Here is a 24,063-nt window from a genome sequence, read left to right as displayed (position 1 = left end):
GACCTAAAGGGATGATTCAGTGAGACTATTCAATCAGCAACATGCTAAGAACATAATCTCGAGAGTAAGCTGCTACTACACAATAGGATGTTAAAAGCATGCTACAGCAAATTTCTATCCAAAAATTAAGGCTTAGGTATGATATCATAACATACAAAATTGCATGCTCTCCTTTATTAAATTCAGGGTAACTACCACTGTTGTTTTAAAAAAGCTTTTTTTTAAAAAAAAAAAAGCAAAAATTATGTAAAGGAACTTTATGGCAAAGAATATATTTTTAAAATTCAAATGCTGGTCAACCTAAAAATGACCTTTCTCTGGCACATTCAGAAAACTAGTTCTTTCTTCTACAGATGAAGAAACTGAATGTTAGCATCTGCTAAACATACATGAAGCAAGCTCCAGTAATATCCATTAAAAAAAAAACAACCATCAATGGCAAGAGTTTACACTAATGATCACATGCAAACATTCTATTATGGAATATGCATTACATGACAGTAGTGGCTGTTAGCCATTCAAGCACATAAATTTCATCTGGCACAAATCTCTTTACTTCCAACATTTTCCTATTGGTCATTATTACCTTTCCATGTAAATATCTATTTAACAGCTGAACACACATGAACAAAAATTCAATATACACTATGACACACTGAAACACATTTTGGAAGCATCTCTTCACTAGGTTCATAGGGGGAAATGAGATTTGGAGAGGGGGGGGAGGGAGAGACGGAAGCCTGAAGAACACTGAACGAGTTTTGCTGGTTATGTTTGAAACCTCATTTATAAAACTAATCATATCAATTAATTTGAGCAATTCTCTATTAAAGAGGATACGGTAATATTTATTTTGACAAATATAATTTCAGATATCTATTGTTGAGACATATATTTGCTATTAATAAATGATATTTGTATTTTGAATCACTAAGCATCTTTTGACAAGTTTGCTTATTCCTTATGAAAATATTCGTTTCTCATTTATTTGAACCTAACAGTTTCATTTCCAAGATGGCTCATTCTTCGGATACCCAGAAGCGGATGTCAGAAGCCAAAGACCTTTATACAATCAAATTAAGTTGGGAAATGGAATTCATACTAATTCACAATTTGCTGTTGATAAGTCAGTAGAAGATATGGGGAGCATTACACTGTTTATTCTGCTGTCTCTCTCAATAGCATTAAGTACTCCTGGGCCACTAGTTCCTGATTAGGGGCACTACTTAAAATTGTTCCAAGCCTATTTAGCAGAAAGGTTTCAGAAGGTGATGCTAGGAGACCATCTAGCCTCATGGGAATTATTCTAGGATGTTACAGGATTATGCCTTGTCCCCCATGATGTTTAGCATGTACATGATGAACCTGGTGGGTAAGACTGTGGGGGAATTTGAGGTGCAGTCAGTGATCACCAGGAATGTGAACAAAGTCCCCTTAAGTCAAGCTGAGAAATGAAATTCATGGACTCTTAAAAGTCCTGCTCCAGCAGAAGGTGAGTGTTTAAAGCCCTGAAGACCTTTGGAGGCTGTAAGTGATTCAAAATGCAATTGTAACAGCAAAGATTCTGGTTCAGCATAGTTTCTGGGTCACATTACTCCTGCTTCAAAACAAGTTCACTGGTTTCCAGTTTGCTTTCAGGCTCAGTTCATAAGAAGGTTATAGGCCCCTTTAATTTAAAGCTTCAGATATAAACCTGAACAAAAAATGTTAGAATGAACTTTAGATGCAATCCCAACTTATCCCATTCAACCTTCAGAAGCATGTCAGTAGACAACTTTCCCCAAGGGAATGATTCTTAAAGAGCTGCCATTCTGCATCAAGTGTCTCAACAGAAATGTTACACAAAGGAGAGGCTAACTGCTTTTAATTAAATACTTCAGAGAGAATGAGTTACCATAAGAATTAGAGCATTCACCCTCCCTACATAGCAATTTTGTTTCAAAGTCACTCAGAACCAGGAAAGAAGAGAAATAAGACAGTTAGCACTGAGCAGGGCAGAAAAGCTAAGAGAGTTGAGAACTCGTAAGTAGAAAGACTGCTGTCGACTTTGGTCAAACTGATTCTGCAGGTTTAAGTAGTATTTCAAGCAGTACCTGCAAAAAAGTAGGATCTAATTTCCAAGAGCATGACCAGCCCTGATACAACAGATACGTGCATAACTGTTGCTGGCATCAACTAACATTAATATTGTTGAGAACTACATTTCCTGACTCCACAAGTTCACAAGATTTAAAAAATAAAATAAAAAATGAATTGTGGGCTTCTTTTTTTTGCATTATTATAAGGCAGCCCCTTTAAAATGAAGAACAGTGCTTCCTAGGTCAAAGGTAAAAAGCCTCTCTCTCACACACAGCAGTTTTTAACGGTATCTTTAGTAGGTATGGGATATGTAAGGTAAAGGTAAAGGGACCCCTGACCGCAAAGTCCAGTTGCAGACAACTCTGGGGTTGCGGCGCTCATCTCGTTTTATTGGCCGAGGGAGCTGGCGTACAGCTTCCGAGTCATGTGGCCAGCATGACTAAGCCGCTTCTGGTGAACCAGAGCAGTGCACGTACAAATGGGATAAAAGAAAAAGTACAATGAAAAAGAAAATACAATGAGATATGTAAAGGTAAAGGGACCCTTGACCATTAGGTCCAGTCGTGACCGACTCTGGGGTTGCGGCGCTCATCTCGCTTTACTGGCCGAGGGAGCCGGCGTCCAGCTTCTGGGTCATGTGGCCAGCATGACTAAACCGCTTCTGGCGAACCAGAGCAGCGCATGGAAACACCTTTTACCTTCCCGCCAGAGCGGTGCCTATTTATCTACTTGCACTTTGACGTGCTTTCGAACTGCTAGGTTGGCAGGAGCAGGGACCGAGCAACGGGAGCTCACCCCGTCGCGGGGATTTGAACCGCCGACCTTCTGATCGGCAAGTCCTAGGCTCTGTGGTTTAACCCAAGTACAATGAAAAAGAAAATACAATGGGATATGTAATTTCCCATTAATTGCTATGTAGCATTTTCAAAAGTGGTGCATGGGAGCCCCCCCCCCCAAATGAATAGCACCTATTTCTGTCGTAATGTACTCCTATTTCAAGGACACCAATAGTAGAGCATCTTCAATGTTCCATGTTCAATCCCTGGTGTCTCCAGGTAGGGACAGGAGAAAGATTCCTTACTAAGCTAGATGGATCAACAGTCTGGCTCAGAATAAGGCAGCTTCCTCTGCTCGCCGGTGCAGTAATGAGGCCAGACCCCATCACATATACTTTTCCTTACAGCAGTCACTCTGTATTCTTTTTTGCTCCATCAAACTGACTAGAATTCTATAAAGTCAAGAAAGAATCAAAGTAACCTCCTTGAAAAAGTAACAGGAACATTTTCTTTGAAGTATTAACCTGATGATCTCTTAGATTGGCAATAAAAATTGCAAAGAAGCGAGGATGTACTGAAATGAAAATAAATGGATTTTCATATATTTCCATGTTTTAAGCCACTGGTGAATGACTTTTTTAAAAATACTGACAACATGGCATTTCAAAGACTTGTTTATGAAGAATGTATCTGATATATAATCCTTCAGAGGAATAATTAAACAAAATGGCACTATAAACTGCAATCAAATCAGCTGTCAGAAAGTGTTACCACTATTTATATTAGCACATTAATCATTACCTGTGTTTTTCTTCCCTTTTGTAAGCCTTTCAGTCAAGACTGCTTTATTATACAAGCTTTGCACATTTGTTTCAGTCAAAATTTTCAACCCCAGCAAATATCTCCATGCTAAAGGATTATTCAGAATTTCATCTGCTTCCACAGTAATGTTCTCATGTGTGCTTAAAAAAACTCACTCTATTGACTTGTATATGCAAATTTTGCTGCCTTGTTAAAGTCGGTTTCACAAGTCCTCAGTAACTGAATGCTATTTAAATGGTCTATAAATTAATTCCATTATCCATGAGTTGTCTTGAATAGGAAGCCCACGTAGGCATTCTATTTTATATGCATGGGTTGATTTTAGGCCCACAAAATTACAGTGTAGACTTGTTTTTTTTCTTTAAAAGTACATCTGTTTTTCTAAGACTGCATAATAATATCCCTTCTTTCACTATAACTACTAGAAATTAATCAGAATAACTACAAAGTCTATATACAAGGCTCTTCTTTCAGTCTGTCTCTCCACTTTGATCCCATAAACCAACTTGGCAAAGTTTGTATTAAGATGTTTAGTGCGGCCACAAGGCATTATTTAAATCCCATAACTGAGTACAAGCTTGAGCATGTATTGATGTCACTGCTCTCATTCAGCAGCTTCAAGCTGACAGAGAAGCACAAATAATTGTCCATCCTTAGTCAGACAACCTCTATTTGGTTGGTGACAACTTCTTATTGTGGGGAAATGTACAGGCAGTTATGAGAAAGTGGTCATTAGGAGGCCAAAAGGAGAATAGCAAATTGACAAGGTGGGCTGGGTTGACAAATAAAAAAAGTTAGTGATGGGACAGAATGATGCCACTGGAGAATTAAAGAAAAGGAGGAAAGGTGAGGGTGGCAGGCTGAGAATGAAATGCTGGAAACAGATATGGGCTTTGAAATGGGCAATTCATCCATTTTTCATTATAGGAGGAACATAGACTATCTTTCCCAGCTGTCTCCACCTGCTCCCTGGCTTTTGGAATACAGGCACTGCCCTTTTTAATATTTCCCTGCTGATTTATCAGGCAGAACCCCACCAACTTTCAGCATAAAGAAAGAGGAGAAGGTGCTGGCATAGGTGTTGCCCGAAAGTGCTTTAGGAGAAAGATTTGTGACCAAAGTTGGAGGAGAGAGGACTGATGTACAGGAAGGAAAAATGAAAGGCAGAAGCGGTGCGACAGCGGTAACTGTCAAGACAGGAAGTGACAAGGAGTTTTTAGTTAAGGTGGTAAGACAGAAATGGGTGGGCTTCTGCAACACTTTTAGGGAAAGGTAACATGAACTGGCAACAGATTTCCAATCCTTTGCTCCCAAAATTTAAAGCCAAAGCCAGGTTTGTGTATTTAGTCAACTGTTTATCTGGTCAACAAGGTGGATATAGAGAGTAATCAAGAATGAAGTAGCTTACATTCATTGATGAAAATTTCAATTGTGGACATTTAGAATTGGCAATGCTGACAAGCAGGTCAACACACACCAGACAATTGGGACAAAGGGTTCAGGAAGAGAGGATCAATAACCTTTTGCTCTGTTCAGCCACATGAGCTCTGCACTACTCTGGAAGATTCTCCCTCCCCATAGTGGTCGCTGCCAAGCCACACAGTTCGGGAAGATCCTCTGGAGCTCACAGGAAAAGCTTCTGTGGGGTGCAGAGGGAAGCAGTGGAGGGGAAGGGATGGGGAAGTCTCCTTCTGCAAGCTTTCTTCCACTGCTTTTAAGATCATGGACTTACATAATTAGCTAAGAATCCCTCTCTCCCACCCAGGCCAGTGACTCTCAATAGGAGTAATACCTGTGGTAACAACTAGCAGAGATCAAACCTCAAAATACAGCTTGTTATTCTGAAAGTTCCCGCCCAGTTCCCTTCTATCATTCAGCCATCTCAGTCATTCTCTCAGCTCTCCCTACAACCTAGACATTTGCAGCTGTTCTTCCCTAGATCAGTCACCAACTTCCTATATTTCTCTAAATATAAGGACTCTAATCAATAAAGAACGTTCAGTCTCATTCATTCATTCAGTCTCATTCAGCGGGAATGTCAACACGAGTACTGTGATCCAATAAGTTGCTAATGGGTCAACTTGACTTTTTGATCTTCAGTTTTGAGATTCTGCTTTAAGAGAGTATTGTGCTTTTTTAAAAAAAACGTTAATTCACTATGGTTTCAAAAACTGATAGGTTTGTTTGTTTGTTTATAGCCAAATTGAGAGGGGAGGGGGAAGAGACCACAGAAGCCTTTCTTCCAATAAATGAACACTTTCCTCTAAATAATGATTTCATACTGCATTACAGAATCTGCACAACTGAAAAGAAAGAGGAAAGATTAAGGATATCAGAAGGCAGCATGTATAGCTTCTTCTTTTTCTAGTTATCTCTTCCCCTTCACAAAAGGTAATTTAAAAATGGCTGCAGAGAAATATATTGAAAATAGGTTTTTGCTTCCACCTTCCACTGAAAATAATTTACTGTAAGGCCAGCAAAAAAATCACATAATGAAAGAAAAAAGAAAAGTCAATCTTCCATTTTCAATATTGGAAACAATTACACCTAATGCTTTTTTATGGACATCAAAACCATCACAGCACATCATTATTCATCGAAAGTAGGTATTCAAATATCATTTGTCAAAAGTTGCTGAAGCAGAGGAAGAAATGAGGGTAAATAACAGATGCGTACCTGTTGATACAATCTGTGACGATGGAAATGAGAAATGATCGTGTTAGGAAAACTATATTTGATGCCACCTACAGTAGTATCTCTAAGAGGGCACATGAATTTCATGAATCAAAAACTGAATGTCTGAGGTTTCTCCGATGAAGTGCAAAAATAAAGGTAGATAGCAGGAAATGTATTTCATAAAAATGTATGTGTTATGAAGAGAGATTCAGAAAAGAAAATCTTTCAAGGACTCTCAACAATTCATGGCACTGAAAAAACTGCTTCAGGGACAGCTCTGCATTATTATCATCATCATCAAGCATCTACTGCCATTATCTTTGTCTACTGCAGAAGGAATATGAAAATTAAGGTGCACACGATACCTTTACAGTGGCATGCATTAATTATTTCCATCTAAGCATTATTTCATTTTTTTAAAAATAATATTTATTACTTTTAAACCTTACAAGAAAGAAAAAAGGAAACAAAATAAAAAAGCAAAAGAAAGAGAAAAACAATACAATAAACAATACCCAACACAGCATTAACACATTAAACTAAACAAGACAGAGCAAAAACAATTTAAAAACACATATCATACCATTTCAATACCCTATCTTTCATTCCCTTGTTTCATCAACCTCCTCTCACCTCCCTTTTTGTATTCCACTTCTATTAATTGTTTCAGCAATTCCTTTCCATCTTTCTCTGTTTTCTGTCATATAATTATCTTAACATATTTTAACCTTATTTTCCATTAATACTATAATACTTATTTATGCTTAATTCCTTATAACATTTCTACTAAAGCCATATAATTTCATTCCAACATTTTTCTAACACTCATTAATTTTACAGTATTTCTATAAATAGTCTTTAAACTTTTTCCAATCTTCTTCCACCGTCTCTTCTCCCTGGTCTCGGATTCTGCCAGTCATTTCCGTCAATTCCATAAAATCCATCAACCTGGTGATCTTCTGTCCGAGGCTCTTAACTCTTTTCCAAGTCCCTTCTGCAAGTCTTCTTCATATTTATACATGCACTTTACTTTGTCTTCTACTGATCTTGTTCTTATTTTCCTTCCTTTGATGCTGAAGAGTAGATCTCGGGGAAACTCCCACCTAGCAATGTTTTTATTCCTTCTCAACAGGTCAGCCAAATCTCCGTAGTTAAAACTAGGATCCAAAAGATATTTCAGGACGTGTTTCAAAATTCCTCCATATCTAAAGGTCCCCACAACTCCAATCTCCTCCTGACCCAAGTTCAGGTCCCAAAGGTCAGTAAATCCCTGCATGAGGGGATCTATCCAACTTTCCTTCTCCAGTCCAAGCAGGGCTCCAATCCTCAAAATCTGACTTTCTCTAAATTCAATCATAGAAGGCATCAACTTATAGTCATCAAATTGCATCTGAAAGGCTGGGGCTCTCTCCCTCTCCACTTGTGTTACTTTAGGTTCAACAACAACTTTCTCCCTCGCCTTCTCCACAATTTGCCATGTCAAAGTGGATTCCTGTATCGATTCCTGAATAGTTTCTGTATTGATGTTCACTTTTTGTCCCAAGTTATCAATTTTGGTAGTCATCACATCCGTCTTCTTATGGAGCTGTTCCAATGAATCATTTATCTTACATAATGCAACCACTAAGGCTTCTTCTGTCGACATTCTTAACCGATCCAAGGTCAGTCTCAGATTCTCACAGTTTTTTATCTTGCAGCTGGAAATTCCCCCAGCTCAGCTCTTGTAACAGTTTCAAAGGCTTCCTCTAGAGGGAAACAGTTTCTATTTGTATCAATCCTTTTAAGCACAGTTCAAGCAATAAACTTAGTTTCAATTTTCAGTTACTTTTACTCCTTTTTAAACGCAGAAGGAGACAACGGAAACAATGTATTTCTCTTGTTTAACTAGCTGTCAACAAACGTTCTATTCACAGTCAATGAACATTTCCAAAACGTCAGTCTTACTAGCAGCCCGTTTCCAGGTTCAGAGCGGTGGTAATTTGACTTTCTTCACTCTCTCCTGCAGGCTTACACGATCCAAATTTTCCCCCCTCTTCTCCTGCTTCCAAGGGGGGTTTAATGATTTTAACCGATGGAAGTTTAATCCTTTACGGAAGGCTTTCCAAGACTTTAGCTTGCAGCCTCTTTGCTTCAGTCTATTTACAAAAGTGGAAGTCGGACTTCCTGTTTGAAACCTCCCCGTTTCGGTGCCAAATTAAGACGTTTAAAAATCCAATTTTCCGTTCTACTCATGGGTAGTTGTTTTAAGATCAAATTGTCCACAGGAAAAAGTCAGCGCTCTCCAGCAACAGCAATGCGGCTTCACTCCATGAAAGAAGCAGTTCATTCGAAGCACCGCGCCACTCACCCCACGTCACTCCGGATCCCCGAAACCGGGTTTCCCCACGAGTAGGGGAGGCGCAAAAGGTGCCAGCCGAATCCCACGTTCACAGGCTCCTCCCACCTGTGATTTTTAGTGGGCCTCCGCCTTCGCCGTGGCGGCCAGACCCTGATTTCCACGAAGCAAATTCCTCCCGATCAGAGGAATTCCGCCACTGCCGGAGGCGCCAACCCGGAAGTCCTAAGCATTATTTCGTAAAGAGCACTGTGATCCCCAACTTCTAATAGATCAAAGTACAAGTCAGGTTCTAGTGTTCTGCCCACAGTGCCCCAACTATACAAGCAACTGGCACCAAAATATGGAGTCGAGGGTGCCTGGCATTGTTGCATCCTCATTTCAGTTGCTGAGGCTGGTGCACAGGTATAGATATGTCCTAGTGGACAGAGGTTTTATGGTGCAATGATATCTTGGCCACATTGTGCCATGTCCAAGTTCAGATATCAAGTAGCTTTTAATCAGGTACAGCATGAAACTGCCCTCTGTCAGCAATGGGGACTCACTAGTTCCCAAGGTCTGAGGAAGAGGGCAGGCAGCCTGTTGTCTCCATTAAGCAAGGTAAGAGCATGCCAGTTTTAATGTTTTCTCCCAGAAAAGAAGAACAGCTGGCTAGGTGTGCGGAGAAAAGTTTGTCAAGCTTTTAGAAAATATAGGCAGCTAAGCAATACATGCCTAAAAACTCTTGAGTAAAAGACCACAAACTAGGTACTTCAAACTGAGCTGGGGAAACCTAAGAGAACCATACAACAGGGAAGCAAACAGAAATACAATAGTCCTTTTCTTAGCCTTGGTGTTTTCAAGCTGAAATCAAGGGCTGGATAAATAATTGCTTAGTAAATACAACATGAAGGTCTCCCACTTCACTTGTTACCTTCTACCAACTGTGAGGGACTACAAGTACCTGATGTCCAACTGCCAAGTTCACTAAGGGTAGAATCCCAGGACCAAAATAGCACCCGAACAAACCCTTTCCTTTTATTTCCTTCCTAATAACACATATACAGTTTCGAAACTGGATAGAGGAACGCAATGCTTTCTATTTCATAGGAAAGACATTTCATTTGATTCTTTTCTCAGACCCTGGAAACTCCTCTTGAAACAAACGTAATCATTTATTTCACTATATTTCATTTTAAGTTTCCAAGTAAAAGTGCCCAACTGTTCGGCTCCATTGTATAATCAATGGGAACATAGCAGCAGGCTAATAACAAAGGCTATTGCAGAGCAGTATCTTTGACAGGTTAAAAAGAAGGCAGTTTTAAGTGAAAAGTTCAAAAGCAAACACTTCACCTTCCTGGCTCTATTGTTTCCATTACATTATGCTACATTCTATATTGAAACGGCACAGGATAGAACACAGTCAAGTTCTTTTTTTTAAAAAAGCACACTTGCCAATCTATTGTCAAGCCCTTATTAGGGGGCTTAAGGCACTGAAGCTAGTTCCTGATGCAGGACTACCAATATCAAACATTCCACATTGTACTAGGTAGGCCTACAAATATTTCATAAGCTGTCTTATTCTTTTTGTTGCATTTGTATATAAAAATAAAAGAGCATTCCCTCTCTCTATCCCCTTCCTCCAATCACCACAATTCACAACCAAAATCATTTCTTTCCTATAACTACAGTTCTTCATCTTCTGCACAGACATTTGGGTGTGCGCAGCACAGACCTGAATGTGGAACAGTTCTGTAGAAAAGCAGACACCATATACCGTATTTTTCACTCTATAACACGCACCCGACCATAACACGGACGTAGTTTTTAGAGGAGGAAAATCCGTAGGCATGCCACCCGTAGGCATTCCCTCCATAACACGCACAGACATTTCCCCTTACTTTTTAGGAGGAAAAAAGTGAGTGTTATGGTGCAAAAAATACGGTACTTGCCCTCTTGGCTGACAGGCTTTCTATAAGCGCAAGCTAGAAAGCACTCTCCCACAAGGAGAATTTTCTAGTCTATCTGTTCACAAAATCTTTCTGGGAATAAGGCGTGACCCCCTCTTACTACTGGCTAATTTTGGGGGGGGGGGAGCATTTCTAAGAAAACTCTGGCACTTGGAAGATTTAGGGAAGAGAACAGGAAAAAAAGATTTTATTTTACAACAAAATTGGCAAAACAAATGGTGTGTTAGAATTCTTTCAGGAAACAGTTAACTATATCTATGCTGAAATTGGTGGATGCCACAGGCTTCTAAACAAGATGGCAAATGTACAGCTTATATTTACTTTGGTTCCTTAAACTAATTGCAGAGATGTTACGGCTTAGGTCTTAATACTTGGATTCTGAAACAAGTTGGTACTTTCTGTCAATTTCCCAACCTCCTATAAATCTCACTCCTGTAGTGTAAACAAGATATTCCACAGACATTTTGATGTCATCAACAAATTTCAAAATAAAAATGTTTGGTACTGCCACCAAAAATAATGTGTATGTTAATCTAATTGAAAAACTATTCCATGAATCTGATTTCTTTTCCCAGATCTTAGTTTTGTGAACATTAAAGATGAAGATATCTAAATTTATTTTGAAATGTATAAAGGTACATTGATATTAACTTTAAAAAGTATCCAGGATAATTTAATATCACCAGCACTTTAAGGTCAAATTAGAAAGCCCAAACACCAGTTGTGCTGAAACAGACTTTTTATTATTTAAAACTATTAGCATATACACTCTGGGGCTAAATGGTTGCACCAGTAACAAATTAAGCAAGTAATGTTGCCTCCGAACACTTGCATCTTGTTAAATGTCCTTGTCCCTGCAGATTTGGACTAGGCAGAGCATATTGTAAGACTGTTATTTGAGGCATAATTATAAAAGTTAGCTGCAAAGGGTAAAAAGTAAGAGAAGGTCAAACTAATTAAGCGATAGGTTTTTTGTTTGCTTGCTAAATAGCATTATTTCTGATGCTCCTGTTTGACTTTCACTTACCAAATGGTTTATTATATGCATAAAAAGAAGAATCATAGAACTGTAGAATTGTAATGTACCCAAGGGTCATCTAGTCCAACCCCCCTGCAATGCAGAAACCACAACTAAAGAATCCCTGACATATGGCAATCCACCCTCTGTTTAAAAACCTCCACTGAGGTTTAAATGCCAGTTACTGCTTTATAGCTCTATAGATAAAAATGAAGAAGGTCGCTGGCAAATTCACATGAATTTCAAACAGTATGTTAACACAGAAATAATCTTTCCTCTTCTATATGTCATATGCAGCAACCTTCTCCCCAAAGCAAATACGTCTGGAAATTCTTTAATGTCCCATAACAGCATGGCCACAATATAGTAGCTTGATTATTCCTGTTGGGAATGTAAGGCAGGATACAATTAAAACAAATAAATATTATAACTGGAAGAAGTTACAGAAGAACAAATTCTCTTGAAACTTGCACATTCAACCATCTCAATCACATTTTATTAGCAATTTATTAGCACTTTGGGGTGTGCTGTAAAGTATATTTTTCCTTAATTATCAGTATATACTGATCATATTGGTCCTATGGCTATTATTACTATATCTTTATCTGACTCACAGGTTACTGTTTTCTCAAAACCAAACAAGGCATTCTGGCTGAGTAACCTTTGTAATGATTAAATACATGAACTTATACTTCTCAAATGGTTGCAAGGATGCACTGCCTTTAGCTAAACAATCTGTGATCTTTCTCCAGCTGTGTCTATGGGGATTTCACTTTACTCAAGGAACAGTGATTTCAAAAAGGCAGGGTGCATAAGAGAGAAAGAAAGAGGTATTGAATACTTGAGAACAGAAAGCAAACAAGTGACATACTGTACAGAGTTATTTTGACACACACACACCTATCTATCAAATGATTTTCAGTTTTATACACTTCAATAATTTCAAAACTTTACTTCCTTCCCCCTCTTTCTATGGTTCCTTAAATTTATTTTTAATATTTTCTGCATTTCCAAATTAAATTAATTTGTTCATTTATTCATCTACTTTAAATATATACTCTTATAAAACTGCAGGTTATTACAATAATCCTGCCAATATTCTTATCTGATTACAGTTTGTTTGTAAATGTTCAATAAACAATTTCCATTCTTTTATAAAAGTTTGTTATCTTGATTTCTTATTTTTCTGGTAAGTTTCACCATTTCTGCATATTCCATAAGTTTTTGTATCCATTCTTCTTTTGCTGGGACTTCTTCTTTCCATTTTTGGGCAAGTAACATTCTTGCCACTGTAGTCACATACCTGAATAAATTTCTATACAGTTTGGGTAGTCCTGTCCCTATAATTCCCAAAATTATAATTATAATACACCAAAATACTTCCTTTTATATGGAAAGCAACAGTTTGGACAAATCTCTTTGCAGGGTGCTAGTGACACATACGTATACACCCAACCTGTAAACTGATGCTTTGGGTCAGTACTTTGATGGTAATAAAAATACTGAAAAGGAAAATGAGGGGAACTGTCAAGAATGGAGAGGCTGGCTCATATGGGAAGAATGCAGTTTTTCAGGAAACCTGATCCCAAGTCCAGAGGGCTTTGTAAATAATAATCAGCGCTTCAATTTGTGCTCAGAAGGCGATCAGCAGCCAGTGAAGCTGTTAAAACATGGCGGTCACTGGCCCCTTGCAACATCCTAAACCAGCTGAAGCAACCCTACAAAAAGTGTGTCTCAAAAGTCCAAATGGAATGTTAACTAATGCATGCGTCACCACAGTCAATCCGACATCTCTAGGACCGAGGACAGTTGGTAGAATAGCCTTAAGTTGTACAAAGGTACTCCAGCGCAGCACCAACACAAGGTTAAGGTCAAATCCTGGACTGCACCGAGACCGCAAACCAAAGCCTTCAAGGAGAATGCAACCCCATTCAAGCCAAGCCATATCCCTTTTTCCTGGACAGACTTTCTCCTGACACCTCTATCTTGTACAGATTCAGCTTCAGTTAGTATGGACATCTAACCAGAGAGAGCAATGGAAAAAATCTGAAGAAAACTTATTAGAGTTGCTTCCCTGCTTCCCCCCAGATATGCACGCAGGTTCATTTCACTTTATCAGCTGTTCTGCAGAGGACCATCGGAGAGTGCAAGCTTCAGTCTGTAGGAATCAGCATAAACAGTGCCTTTACTCCATTCAGCTTTCAGGAATAATGTGATACGTGTGGTATGGAAGCAGACAAGCTAAATTTGATATACTGTACTGGAAAATTAGGTGAGAGAGAGCCAGCAACGAAGGTGCATATGAATGCAGACATGAGTTAAAAGTTTCTCTGTGCAGCATCTGGAGTGGAATCCCATGAAGTTTCATGTGCAAGCTTTGGAATATCTTCTCCTAGAGAGACACCCGTTGCCCCTCTTTATGATTTTCTACCATCTCACTTTTTTATCAGCAGTCTTCTAGCCTACCAAGCTAAACATTATTTTATTGCAATGGTGTTGCAAAATCTGGGAGGCAGCTTTTGAAATTTGGCTTACTTTTTATGCAGGACAAGAGTGAGCATTGTGGAATAGTGGAACCCTTTTATAAATATTTAGATTATTCAATATAATCGCCAACCTTACACTCTATTTTCACTTATATAATTTTAGAGGATATAAATTTTTGCTTATATAATTTCCTGCTATATAAGAAATAAATAAAACAATCCCTCTAAGGACACTAAGTTTCATTATATGTATTATTTTCCTTACACTCTCTTACTGGTATCTTGATAATATATGGTTATTTTTCACATTTTCTATTTTGGGGGTTTAATTATCTGCATCATCATCAAGAACATTGACAATATCTCTATGAATATTTATGTGGTAGCTTTTGTATAAGGATTGAAAATTAGACTGGCTTTGTACATCTTCATATTATACCACATTTTATTTTTCGAACAAATAAACAAAAGTAAATACTTTTATTTATTTGCTGGGTAATACATCTGGTTGACCACTGTGACAATAGGATGCAAGACTATATGGGCCACTGGCCTGATCCAACCAGCTCTTATGTACTTACAACTTTATGCTGGTTTTTAGGGTGCTGTATTTGTGTCTTTTAATTTTTAAATTGTTTTGGAGGTGTTTTTGTTTTTAGAATTGGTTATAATACCCAAGCATCACTGCTGTTTTGAAATGTACATTTGGGTATATATAGAGAGAGAAGTAAAATAAACATGCACTGCAGTGCTGCCAGCAAACTGTGCTGAGCTTGTATATCAGATTAAAAATATGGGTTTCATAAAACAATTCTTCATGAAATAACCCCAGTATTTCCCAAGATTCAAGCCACTTGCTCATAAATTGTTGAAGAGTCCAAAGGTCTGTCAGTCCCTTTAAAGCCTTCTCTACTAAAGTCAATTAAAATAGTTATAATGATGTGAACAGAAGGAATATATGGCTGTTCTAAAATGAAATGAAATAAAATTAGGCACCTATATACATTAGGTATGGCAAAGGGTGGGAACCTACACAGTCTGTATCCAACGTATCAAGCTACAACTGATGTGACAGCTACAACGGTTCTTGTACCAGGAAGGCCTGACCAAAGCAGTTCAGGTACTGATGACTTAAACCTGGATTGTTGCAATGCACTCTGTGTGCAGCTTCTCTTGAGCTTGATCCGAAATCGGTGGATAGCGCAGAATGCTGCAGCACATTTGCCGAAAGGAGTGAGGCTCTGTCTGCATGTAACACCTCTGCTTAGAGCGGCACCAGTTGCCCATTTGCCAGCAGGCCAAACTCAAGGTGTTACAATCAGTATATAAAATCCTTATCAGCTTGGGACCAGTTTACTTGCGGGATCCCCTTACCCACTTGACTGCTTCAATCTGTGCAACTGATACTGATACAGGTGACTTACAATATTCGCTCTGCACCTGTAAGAAACTGCTATTTTAGTGTGGCAACATTGAAACTCCCTACCTCAACTGTACTCTTTTCAGTGGCTGTTTAAAACATCTTTCTTTATGCAAGCTCATCCTGATATGTAGAAGTTTGCTGTGCTTTATTTCATTTTAATGACCATTGGTTTTAATAATCCTTTGGAATATTTTGAATAACTGTTTTACCAATCATTTTAATGTTTTGTTTTTTATTTATGTAAACAGCTTAGAAGTTTTCTTACAATCAAGTGGAATTTAAATTTTGCAAAATGAATAAAAAAATAAGAAACTCAGATTGGAAAGTAGGCATGTGGATTAGATCACACTTCTGTGGACTTTTCCTACCATGGTCCACTCCTACTTATGAGGCCATAATTGTTTTGTTTGTGTACTACATTTTAAAAGTGTGGATTTTTTAAAGGATTTTGCCTAAAAATATGTAGTCACATTTGATGGAGCAAACTTCACCATCTACTCATGTTTTCAGAATGCTGACACTGAAATGCTAATCTAAATTGGAACTGCAATGTGATTTATTCAGATGAACACAAGTTTTAAGATACTGCAGTATTACAGAAAGTAATGAATTAGTTATCTATTAAACCAATTAGGAGTGAAATTCACCTACCATAAAACACTGAGATGTCATATTGAGAATTGCAGGAAACTTGGGAGGAAAGTGCAAAAAACACCATACAAAATTGAATCATATTATTTATTATTAAAATAATTTTATACACATACCTTAACAACAGGATTCAGCAGAACGACACCTGATTTCTTTGTAATCACCTGTTTTGTTGTGTAATGATGTTCTATAAGCTGAGGAATAGTTGAAAACCCCGTCCCTTCAAATCGATACTGATTCTATAACAAAAAGAAATGAAGAGGAAATACAAAATTTTAACAGAACTAACTTTTACAAGGGATAAGGAAACATCTGCCTTTTCCATTGTTGTTAGGTGGATGGTATTTCAAGGTGCTCAGAAACAGAGTAAAGGGTTCAGACCCACGAAGCTGAACATGTGTAAGTTCTGAATTACAAAAGCACAGTGTAACAGGGGTTAAACTAAATTCCAGTTCTACTGGTGTCAAAATAAGAATATGAATAAAGGAGAGTTATTTTCACTAAATAAACTTAGTTATATTTACATACTTCTGCTCCATTTTAAGACAAATACCTACAGAACTGAAAATGGCTGATAACTGAGGCCACATTGTAAATCAATTACAGTTTAAAAGACGAGCCAATATTTACATTTGCCCAGTTTGAATACCCATATCCTAGCTTGCTAAACCATAGTTTAGCAGCTGAGAGTGAGCATCAAGACAATATACCTCTGCGCTCACCCCTTCCCTGTACATTATCGAAAACAAGGAACTATGGTTTAATGCCAATCTTAAAGCACCATATTCATATCAGAAAGCTGATTTCCAACTTACTAAACTATGGTTCAGCAAACCAAGAAATGTTTAAAACTGGGCCCATGTAAAAATATTTTCTGTAACAAAGATTAGTAGAAACTATATACCGGTAACTTATTTAGATCCTTCATATTTGAATAACTTGAAATATAATCCCTTATGAATGGAAAGCAATGTCATTGTTAAATTATGTTCAATAGTCAAAAACTACCAAACGGAGCAAGAAATAATGGTCCCAAATTATTAGTTCTTTAAAACCAACTTTCTCGTTTCCAAATAAAATGCATCTCTTCTAGTATTGTGCTATCCAACAGGATGTCAATGGATAATGTCTACATGTGGAGTTTAGTGAACTGCGTATATAATCAAAGAGGACGTTTTTGGCTTTAATCTTTTTTCATCAACCCGAGCAGCTGGGTAAAAGGACTAGCAAGGTATTTAATAGTTTGCTATCCCTGGAAACACACTGGAGATTTCACAGGGAACTAGAAGATCAAAACACACAGGAAGGCTTCTCTTGTCACCAAAAATGAAAATCAAAATTTGGAGGATATCTCTCACAGTTGTTTTCAGAAGTCTCTGCACACAATATAAATTATGAAAGAAAACTATATAAAAGGCCTCAAACAAGGAAAGTACATCATTATACATAATATGCTTTCAGTAGTGTTTCCCACCAAGAAGTATTGCTTTTAACTGTTGTTGAAACAGTATGGTCTACTAACAGTTTTGAACTGGCTCAGCCAAATTCTTTCATTAATGCAAGTCTTTGAGACTAATGCTGAACACTGTAAAAGCAGCTTCACTCCTTTGCTCTGCACACAGACATCCCTAATACAAACTGATTGCACAAAAAACCATCACGGTGACTCACTCTACTATCACAGTACCTCCCATGAGTTTTTCGAGGCACAGGAAGATGAAAATTAGCCATTTCTGTTAGTGATATATTAACATTTTCTTTTAGTGACATATCCCCAGAACTACACAGTTATAATCCTACTTTGGAAAAGACCAAATTCTTGAGATATCAGAATATTATCTGCCCCCCCCCCCCCGGTTGTGCTGCAGCCTGTGGAAGTCTATCTACCAAAAACTGGGGAGGGCATTTTCTGTTGTAGCATCATCTCACCACTAGAAATAAGGAAAGGACCAATTCTGCTGAATTTCCAGCTCCAGAATTGGTCACCCAAGCTGGTTATTGATACCAATGTCATAGAATACTGTGTGGCTACTATGGATGTTGCTATTTCTATTGTTTTTATTGGATTTTAATGGGCTGCTTTTTAATGTATTGATAATGTATGTGTTGTAATGCCCCTGGGATTTTAATGAAAAGCTGTATCAAAATGTTTTAAATAAATAGAATACTCCATACCATTTTTCAACCATTCATTCAAACAGGGACAGGTTTTGCATATTGCTTTATACAAAGGTACCATGAGTGGCGACAGCAAGAGACTTGTGATGTGGTCTTCCACAACTTTCATGAAAGATAAATCGCATTTGATTCAGATTGGGATTGCCGTGCTGTAGGAGGGAAAGGTTTAATCCAGCTTTCTCCTAGCATGGATAACAGTCAGGGTGATGGGAGTTAGTCTAAATCATCTGGAGGGCACCAGGTTGTACAAAATTAGTTGGGCCCTTCCCCTACTCCATTTTCCCCAATGAAAATTGTGCTCTGAATGGGGCTAAATACCCACAGCATTTCCATGAAGGAGCATCTCCACCCCCATCGTTTTACCCGGACACTGAGGTCCAGCACCGAGGGCCTTCTGGTGGTTCCCTCACTGCGAGAAGCCAAGTTACAGGGAACCAGGCAGAGGGCCTTCTCGGTAGTGGCGCCCTCCCTGTGGAATGTCCTCCCATCAGATGTCAAAGAGATAAACAACTACCAGACTTTTAAAAGACATCTGAAGGCAGCCCTGTTTAGGGAAGCTTTTAATGTTTGATGTATTACAGTATTTTAATATTTTTCTGGAAGCCGCCCAGAGTGGCTGGGGAAGCCCAGCCAGATGGGCGGGGTATAAATAAGTTGTTGTTGTTGTTGCTGTTCCATGTCCCTTCCCTCAAAAGCAAACAAGAACTTGGGAAAGAGATTTTTAACAGGAAAACAGCACAGGGGGTTGGGAGTGGTTTAATCCCTCCCAACCATGCAAGAACCACAGGCTGCTCTGAAAAACCTATTTCACTTTTTCTTAAATAGTGAGATATCCAGTCATAGACCTTCCACCATCTTTGGCTTAGCCCCTTTTTTTGGAGTAAATACCACCCCATGGTTCTGGCTCACAATTAGTGGTGGCGATTAAAATTCCAACTTTGCCCATAACCCAGCATGATAATAATAGCAGAAAGTTGCATCCTTTCATTTTCCATCTTCTGAGGGGAGCATACTATGTGATTTTGAGTGTGTGTCCTTAGACTACGGAGAACAGTTGCCATATCCCACACCGATATTCTCAAAATGAAAACATACTTAGCCCCCTCATGCTTTTTAATATGATACAGATTTTCAAGCCGTTATCAGCTCCTCCAGTTTGACTTGATCAGTTTTAAAATACCTACTGAGCCAAAAAAATTTAAAAAAATTGCATGCAACACTTCTGAAGCCTAACTATGAACCCTTAGAGCGGCACTATTCATTTCCACATCTTGCAGAAAAAGGTTTTGTTTTGTTGTTAATACAACCCAAAAGGGCATTTGCAAGTCTTTCTCCAACTCTAACACACCTGTTTACAATTACAGCCCACGTTAGCTCTAAAAATAATCTCTGTAATCAGCACGACAGTATGCAGCACAGTTATCTGCAGCAACTTAACACACTCTCTTGGCTTCTAGCAGCTCCTGAGGAGTTGAGTCATATAATTACTTTATAGGGCTGAAAACATTCCAGCAATACTTTAAGGAAGTGTGATGAAAATATGGGTCCACGTAAGGGCAACTATGATCTTTATCTGAAGTCCTGTAAGCCTACACATAAATGGAAAAGGGGCGAGTCAAAGGATATGGAACAATCACTGCAATACTCATACTCTTAAGGGCAGCACCTTAATGGCTCACCCTTGCCTCTAAAAATACTTGGATCACCTGCTTGATAACGTAGAATGTGCAGAAAACACCGCATCAATTCTTGGTGTTCTCTTGTTTTCCTCAAGACAAGAAAACAAACTTAATTATATCATTTCCCCTTCCTTTAAGGAGGAGGAGTGGGAATGAAAGCGAACATGTATAATATATCATTGTCACAAAGATGGAGCAAAACTGTTTTCTATTGCTCCAGAGGGCAGGAACTAAACCACAAAAAGACTTTGGGCTAAACATTAGGAAGAGTGTGAGCTATTCAGTGGTAGAACAATGGTGTACTCTTCTTCCCGGACATCCTGTAATAGTGAGCTAGCAGGAAGTTTCACTAAATGACACATGAGGATCCCCTCAGCTCTATGAGACAGTTCTGAACTTCTTTCGGAGTTTCTCTGAAAGTGACAATAATGTGCAAATTGCAGCAAACCATGCCCACGCCCCTTCGTAGCCTCAGGTTCCCTCTTATCTGAATGAGGATTGTCAGATCTAGTAATTACCCACTTATTTTGTTCAGAGACAGCGTACTTCCAAATGTAAGTTGCTGGGGGGGGGGGGGACCAAGAACACAAGGATGTTGCCTGCTCACAAGGTTTCACAAAGGCTGACTACAGTTGGAAACTGAATGTTGGACTAGGCAGAGGTCTTAGGTCTGATCTAACAAGTCAGCTCTAATGGTTTGGGTGGTGGTGTTTTTAAAAAGCAGATTTCAGCCGACACTGCTTTCTTATCCTCAAGGGGCACCGAATAAACATCTCTCCAGGAGCCTTGAAAATAACAGTGCTCTATACAGGACTTTTTAAAAAATCTAAAACAAAATGCACTGTTTCTGATACCTACTAAAAACTTCTTTTGCTTAGAAAAGTCTACTCAGAGACATAATTTTACCACACATTTGTTTTTAAAACAGTTTATTTTTTCTATATGTTGTTTATTTTTTATTATATCTGCTTGTTTTTAAAGTATGTTGATTTTATTGCTATTTTGGATGAATATTTTATGTTATTAAGAAGCATTATCAATCTTCTCAAATATAAATAAATAAATTTCACACCATACAACCATTAAAAAAACACAGGCTGTGCCACTGAAAAGGAAAAAAAATCACCACAAACCTACATCAGCATATTGTATGATGAAGTGTCTCCGTTGCGCATCTGAAAACACAGAAAGGACGTATTCACCAGGCTTGCCATGACTCTCTCGCACCAAGAAGTCTCCTTGCTGCTTTAATAACTCTTGAGCTTCTATTCTTGGGATTGCACCATGATACCAATCTTGGTCTGCCAGAGGTTTCTCGCTGGTTGATATTACATCAAAGAACTTGTGGGAAAATATGAAAAAGAATGAAGGTTAGTGAATATAGGTTGTGTACATTGTGCTTTCATTTAAATTGCAGTAGATAATAAATAATTCAGAACTGCTCTGAAAACTGTACATTTATTAGTGAGTGAACTAAAGTGGGCATAGCTAACCAGCTATAGAACCAAGCAAGTTGTTGTTGTTGTTGTTGCCAAGTACTTACTTTCAACGTAACAAGCAGAGCCATGCATCAGAGAAAGGTTGAGAAAAAGAAATGAAAGAAACATCAAGTGGTGCAAATCATATAAATGTTATTTAAAAATAAAAAAAACAACAGTGTTTTACTGAGGGCTGTTGAAAGGTTCTTACAGTGAAACATTTCCTCCCTTTCTGATGCATTTGATTTCTTTCTTTCTTTCAGGATAGGGTCAATTGTCTAATAATTTGTGTTTCCTGTTTCCTAGCCACAGCAAAACACTTAGCTCTCCACATCCAAAAGCTCCAAGCAAATAAGCCATTGACATTCTAAAAAATTCAAAAGCAATTACCACAAACCCGTCATATTTCCTAATGCCTTAAACAGGTTATCTATCTATTCCCATAAAAACGTGCCCAGTTATTAAAATCTTAAGACATCATCTCTGAGAGAGTCCATCTGAGGGTAAGGGCACCTCATCAGCAGAAATTCTTCCCTATATCCATTTAGCTGGTATCTGCCTTAATGGTTTTAGTAACAGATTAAAACATTTCCATTTACCCAGGCATTGACAGCTTCAAATTTTTATTGTGCTTCCGTGTTTTCCCCCCAGTTTGCTCATATGTATTGTTACTTTAATTATTTTAATTATGTTGCAAGTCATCCTGAGAATCAGTTTGAAAAGAATCAACTACAGCATAAAACACATAGCTACCCCTCTGATAATTTTTAAGTCTGTTTAAACAAAAAACAACAAATATTCTTTTGGCACTCTAACTATAAACATATTTATTATTACATATGCCTTCATGGACTGAACTATAGACCACTTCATCAAATGAAAGCAGCATTAGCATTGTATCTTTGTGTCAAGCCACCAAGATGTGTCTTACTCTTCAAGGCAAGGCAAACATTTATCACCATCACCTCGTGAGAAGACGATTCTTATTTGATTATATCAAACAAAATCTTTCTGGCAATGACAGTCAGCTAAACCCTATTGAGACATTATTCCCTCCTTGAAATTAAGACTACATGGAAAGTGTTGGGGCATATTTGTTGGTCATGCTCTGGCTGTTGTACATGCTACTTGTCCCACTTCCATGCTGTCCATGTGTTGGGGACTCATCTGTAAAGAGGAAGCCTCTTGGCCACATATATGCATCCCCTGTGGTTAGGTACCCTTTTGAGCAGCATCCCTTACTGGGACCCTCTTCTAATGCATGGACAGGAGGGGTGGAGACAGCAGGGCAAGTCTAAAGGTGCAGGGCTAACTCATGTAGCCCTCTTCTTACCCAGTGGTACCTAACTTGCATGGGGAATGATGTCCAAATAGGGCTTGAATCTTAGAAGGAAACCAATCCCTAAAACCCAACATATTTTGAATCATTTCCCCTGAAGTTTAAGTAGGATATATCTGATTCCGATTAGTGAACAGGAAGTACCAGGATCCCAGTGTTCACAAAAACCAGCATCTCTGATGTGAATTGTATGAATGCTTCAGGTTACTTATTCTCCCTTTCCAAGCCCCGCGTGTAAACAGGGACTAAACCTGGGCCCATTTGAGAGCAAAAGCTCTACCATTCAGCAGTCTTTCCCCCTAAAAGGGGTACAGAGCATTGGCATGAAAACTTCCTTGTATCAGGTGAGACTATTTGTCCATCTCGCTCAGTACTGTCTGGCAGTACCTTTGCATGGTCCTAGCTGGAGACCTTTCAGATTAGCGGCTTAGTCATGCTGGCCACATGATCCGGAAGCTGTACGCCAGCTCCCTTGGCCAATAAAGCGAGATGAGCACCGCAACCCCAGAGTCGGACTACGACTAATGGTCAGGGGTCCCTTTACCTTTTAAACTCTTAGCTGGAAATGTCAGAGATTGATGCAAAGCATGCACTCTACCAATGAGCTATGGTCCCTCCTACTAGAAATGTCACAACTGAACATGAAAAATGCTGAGCAGTTTCATAGTGAGATATATAGCCTGTCTATGAGGGGCTAAATCATATTAAGAAAGAGAGAAAAGTATTAAAATGCTTCTTTCCCTCTTCATATAAGATGAGGGGCAAGAATACAAGATCAAGTTCTCTCGAAGGAATTACCACCTTGTAGCCTTGTAACCAGTTGATAAAACGAAGTGAAATGCAGTGAATTGGCTTCCCCCTGCTGCTGATTACTCAGTTGTCTCAACCTATTTGTCTTGCTCATATCCAAAAGCAGTTTTGTTTTGAGCCACTTTTTTGGGGAGGGGGTTCTTTTTCAAATTAGCCATTCTAACACAAAACACTTTACCATTGTCCATTTTTGTACAAAGATACTCAAATGCTTCCTTAGATATCTCAAATGACTTACCGTATTTTTCGCTCCATAGGACGCACTTTTTTCCTCCTATAAAGTAAGGGGAAATGTGAGTGCGTCTTATGGAGTGAATGTTGCTGCGCAGAGAGGAAGAACTGTGCAGCGCCCCTTCAGCGAAGC

General features: G+C 38.5%; 1 protein-coding gene across 3 annotated transcripts in view; it reads right to left on the bottom strand.

Moving 5' to 3' along the window:
• The window catches only part of FER (FER tyrosine kinase), a 154,088-nt gene that overhangs the window by 67,423 nt on the left and 62,602 nt on the right, over positions 1–24,063 (bottom strand). For all 3 annotated transcript variants that reach the window (XM_083576786.1, XM_083576787.1, XM_083576788.1), the window contains exons 12-13: positions 21,210–21,413; positions 16,332–16,454 (exon numbers count right to left, since the gene is read on the bottom strand). In XM_083576786.1, the coding sequence (XP_083432912.1) occupies positions 16,332–16,454; positions 21,210–21,413 (327 nt within the window). The remainder of the gene's footprint in view (positions 1–16,331; positions 16,455–21,209; positions 21,414–24,063) is intronic.

Source organism: Podarcis filfolensis (genome assembly GCF_964270895.1).
Source record: "Podarcis filfolensis genome assembly, chromosome: 11".
NCBI lineage: Eukaryota > Metazoa > Chordata > Lepidosauria > Squamata > Lacertidae > Podarcis > Podarcis filfolensis.
The sequence above is the reverse complement of the archived record's forward strand: the minus strand, read 5'-3'. Positions and strand labels throughout refer to the sequence as shown.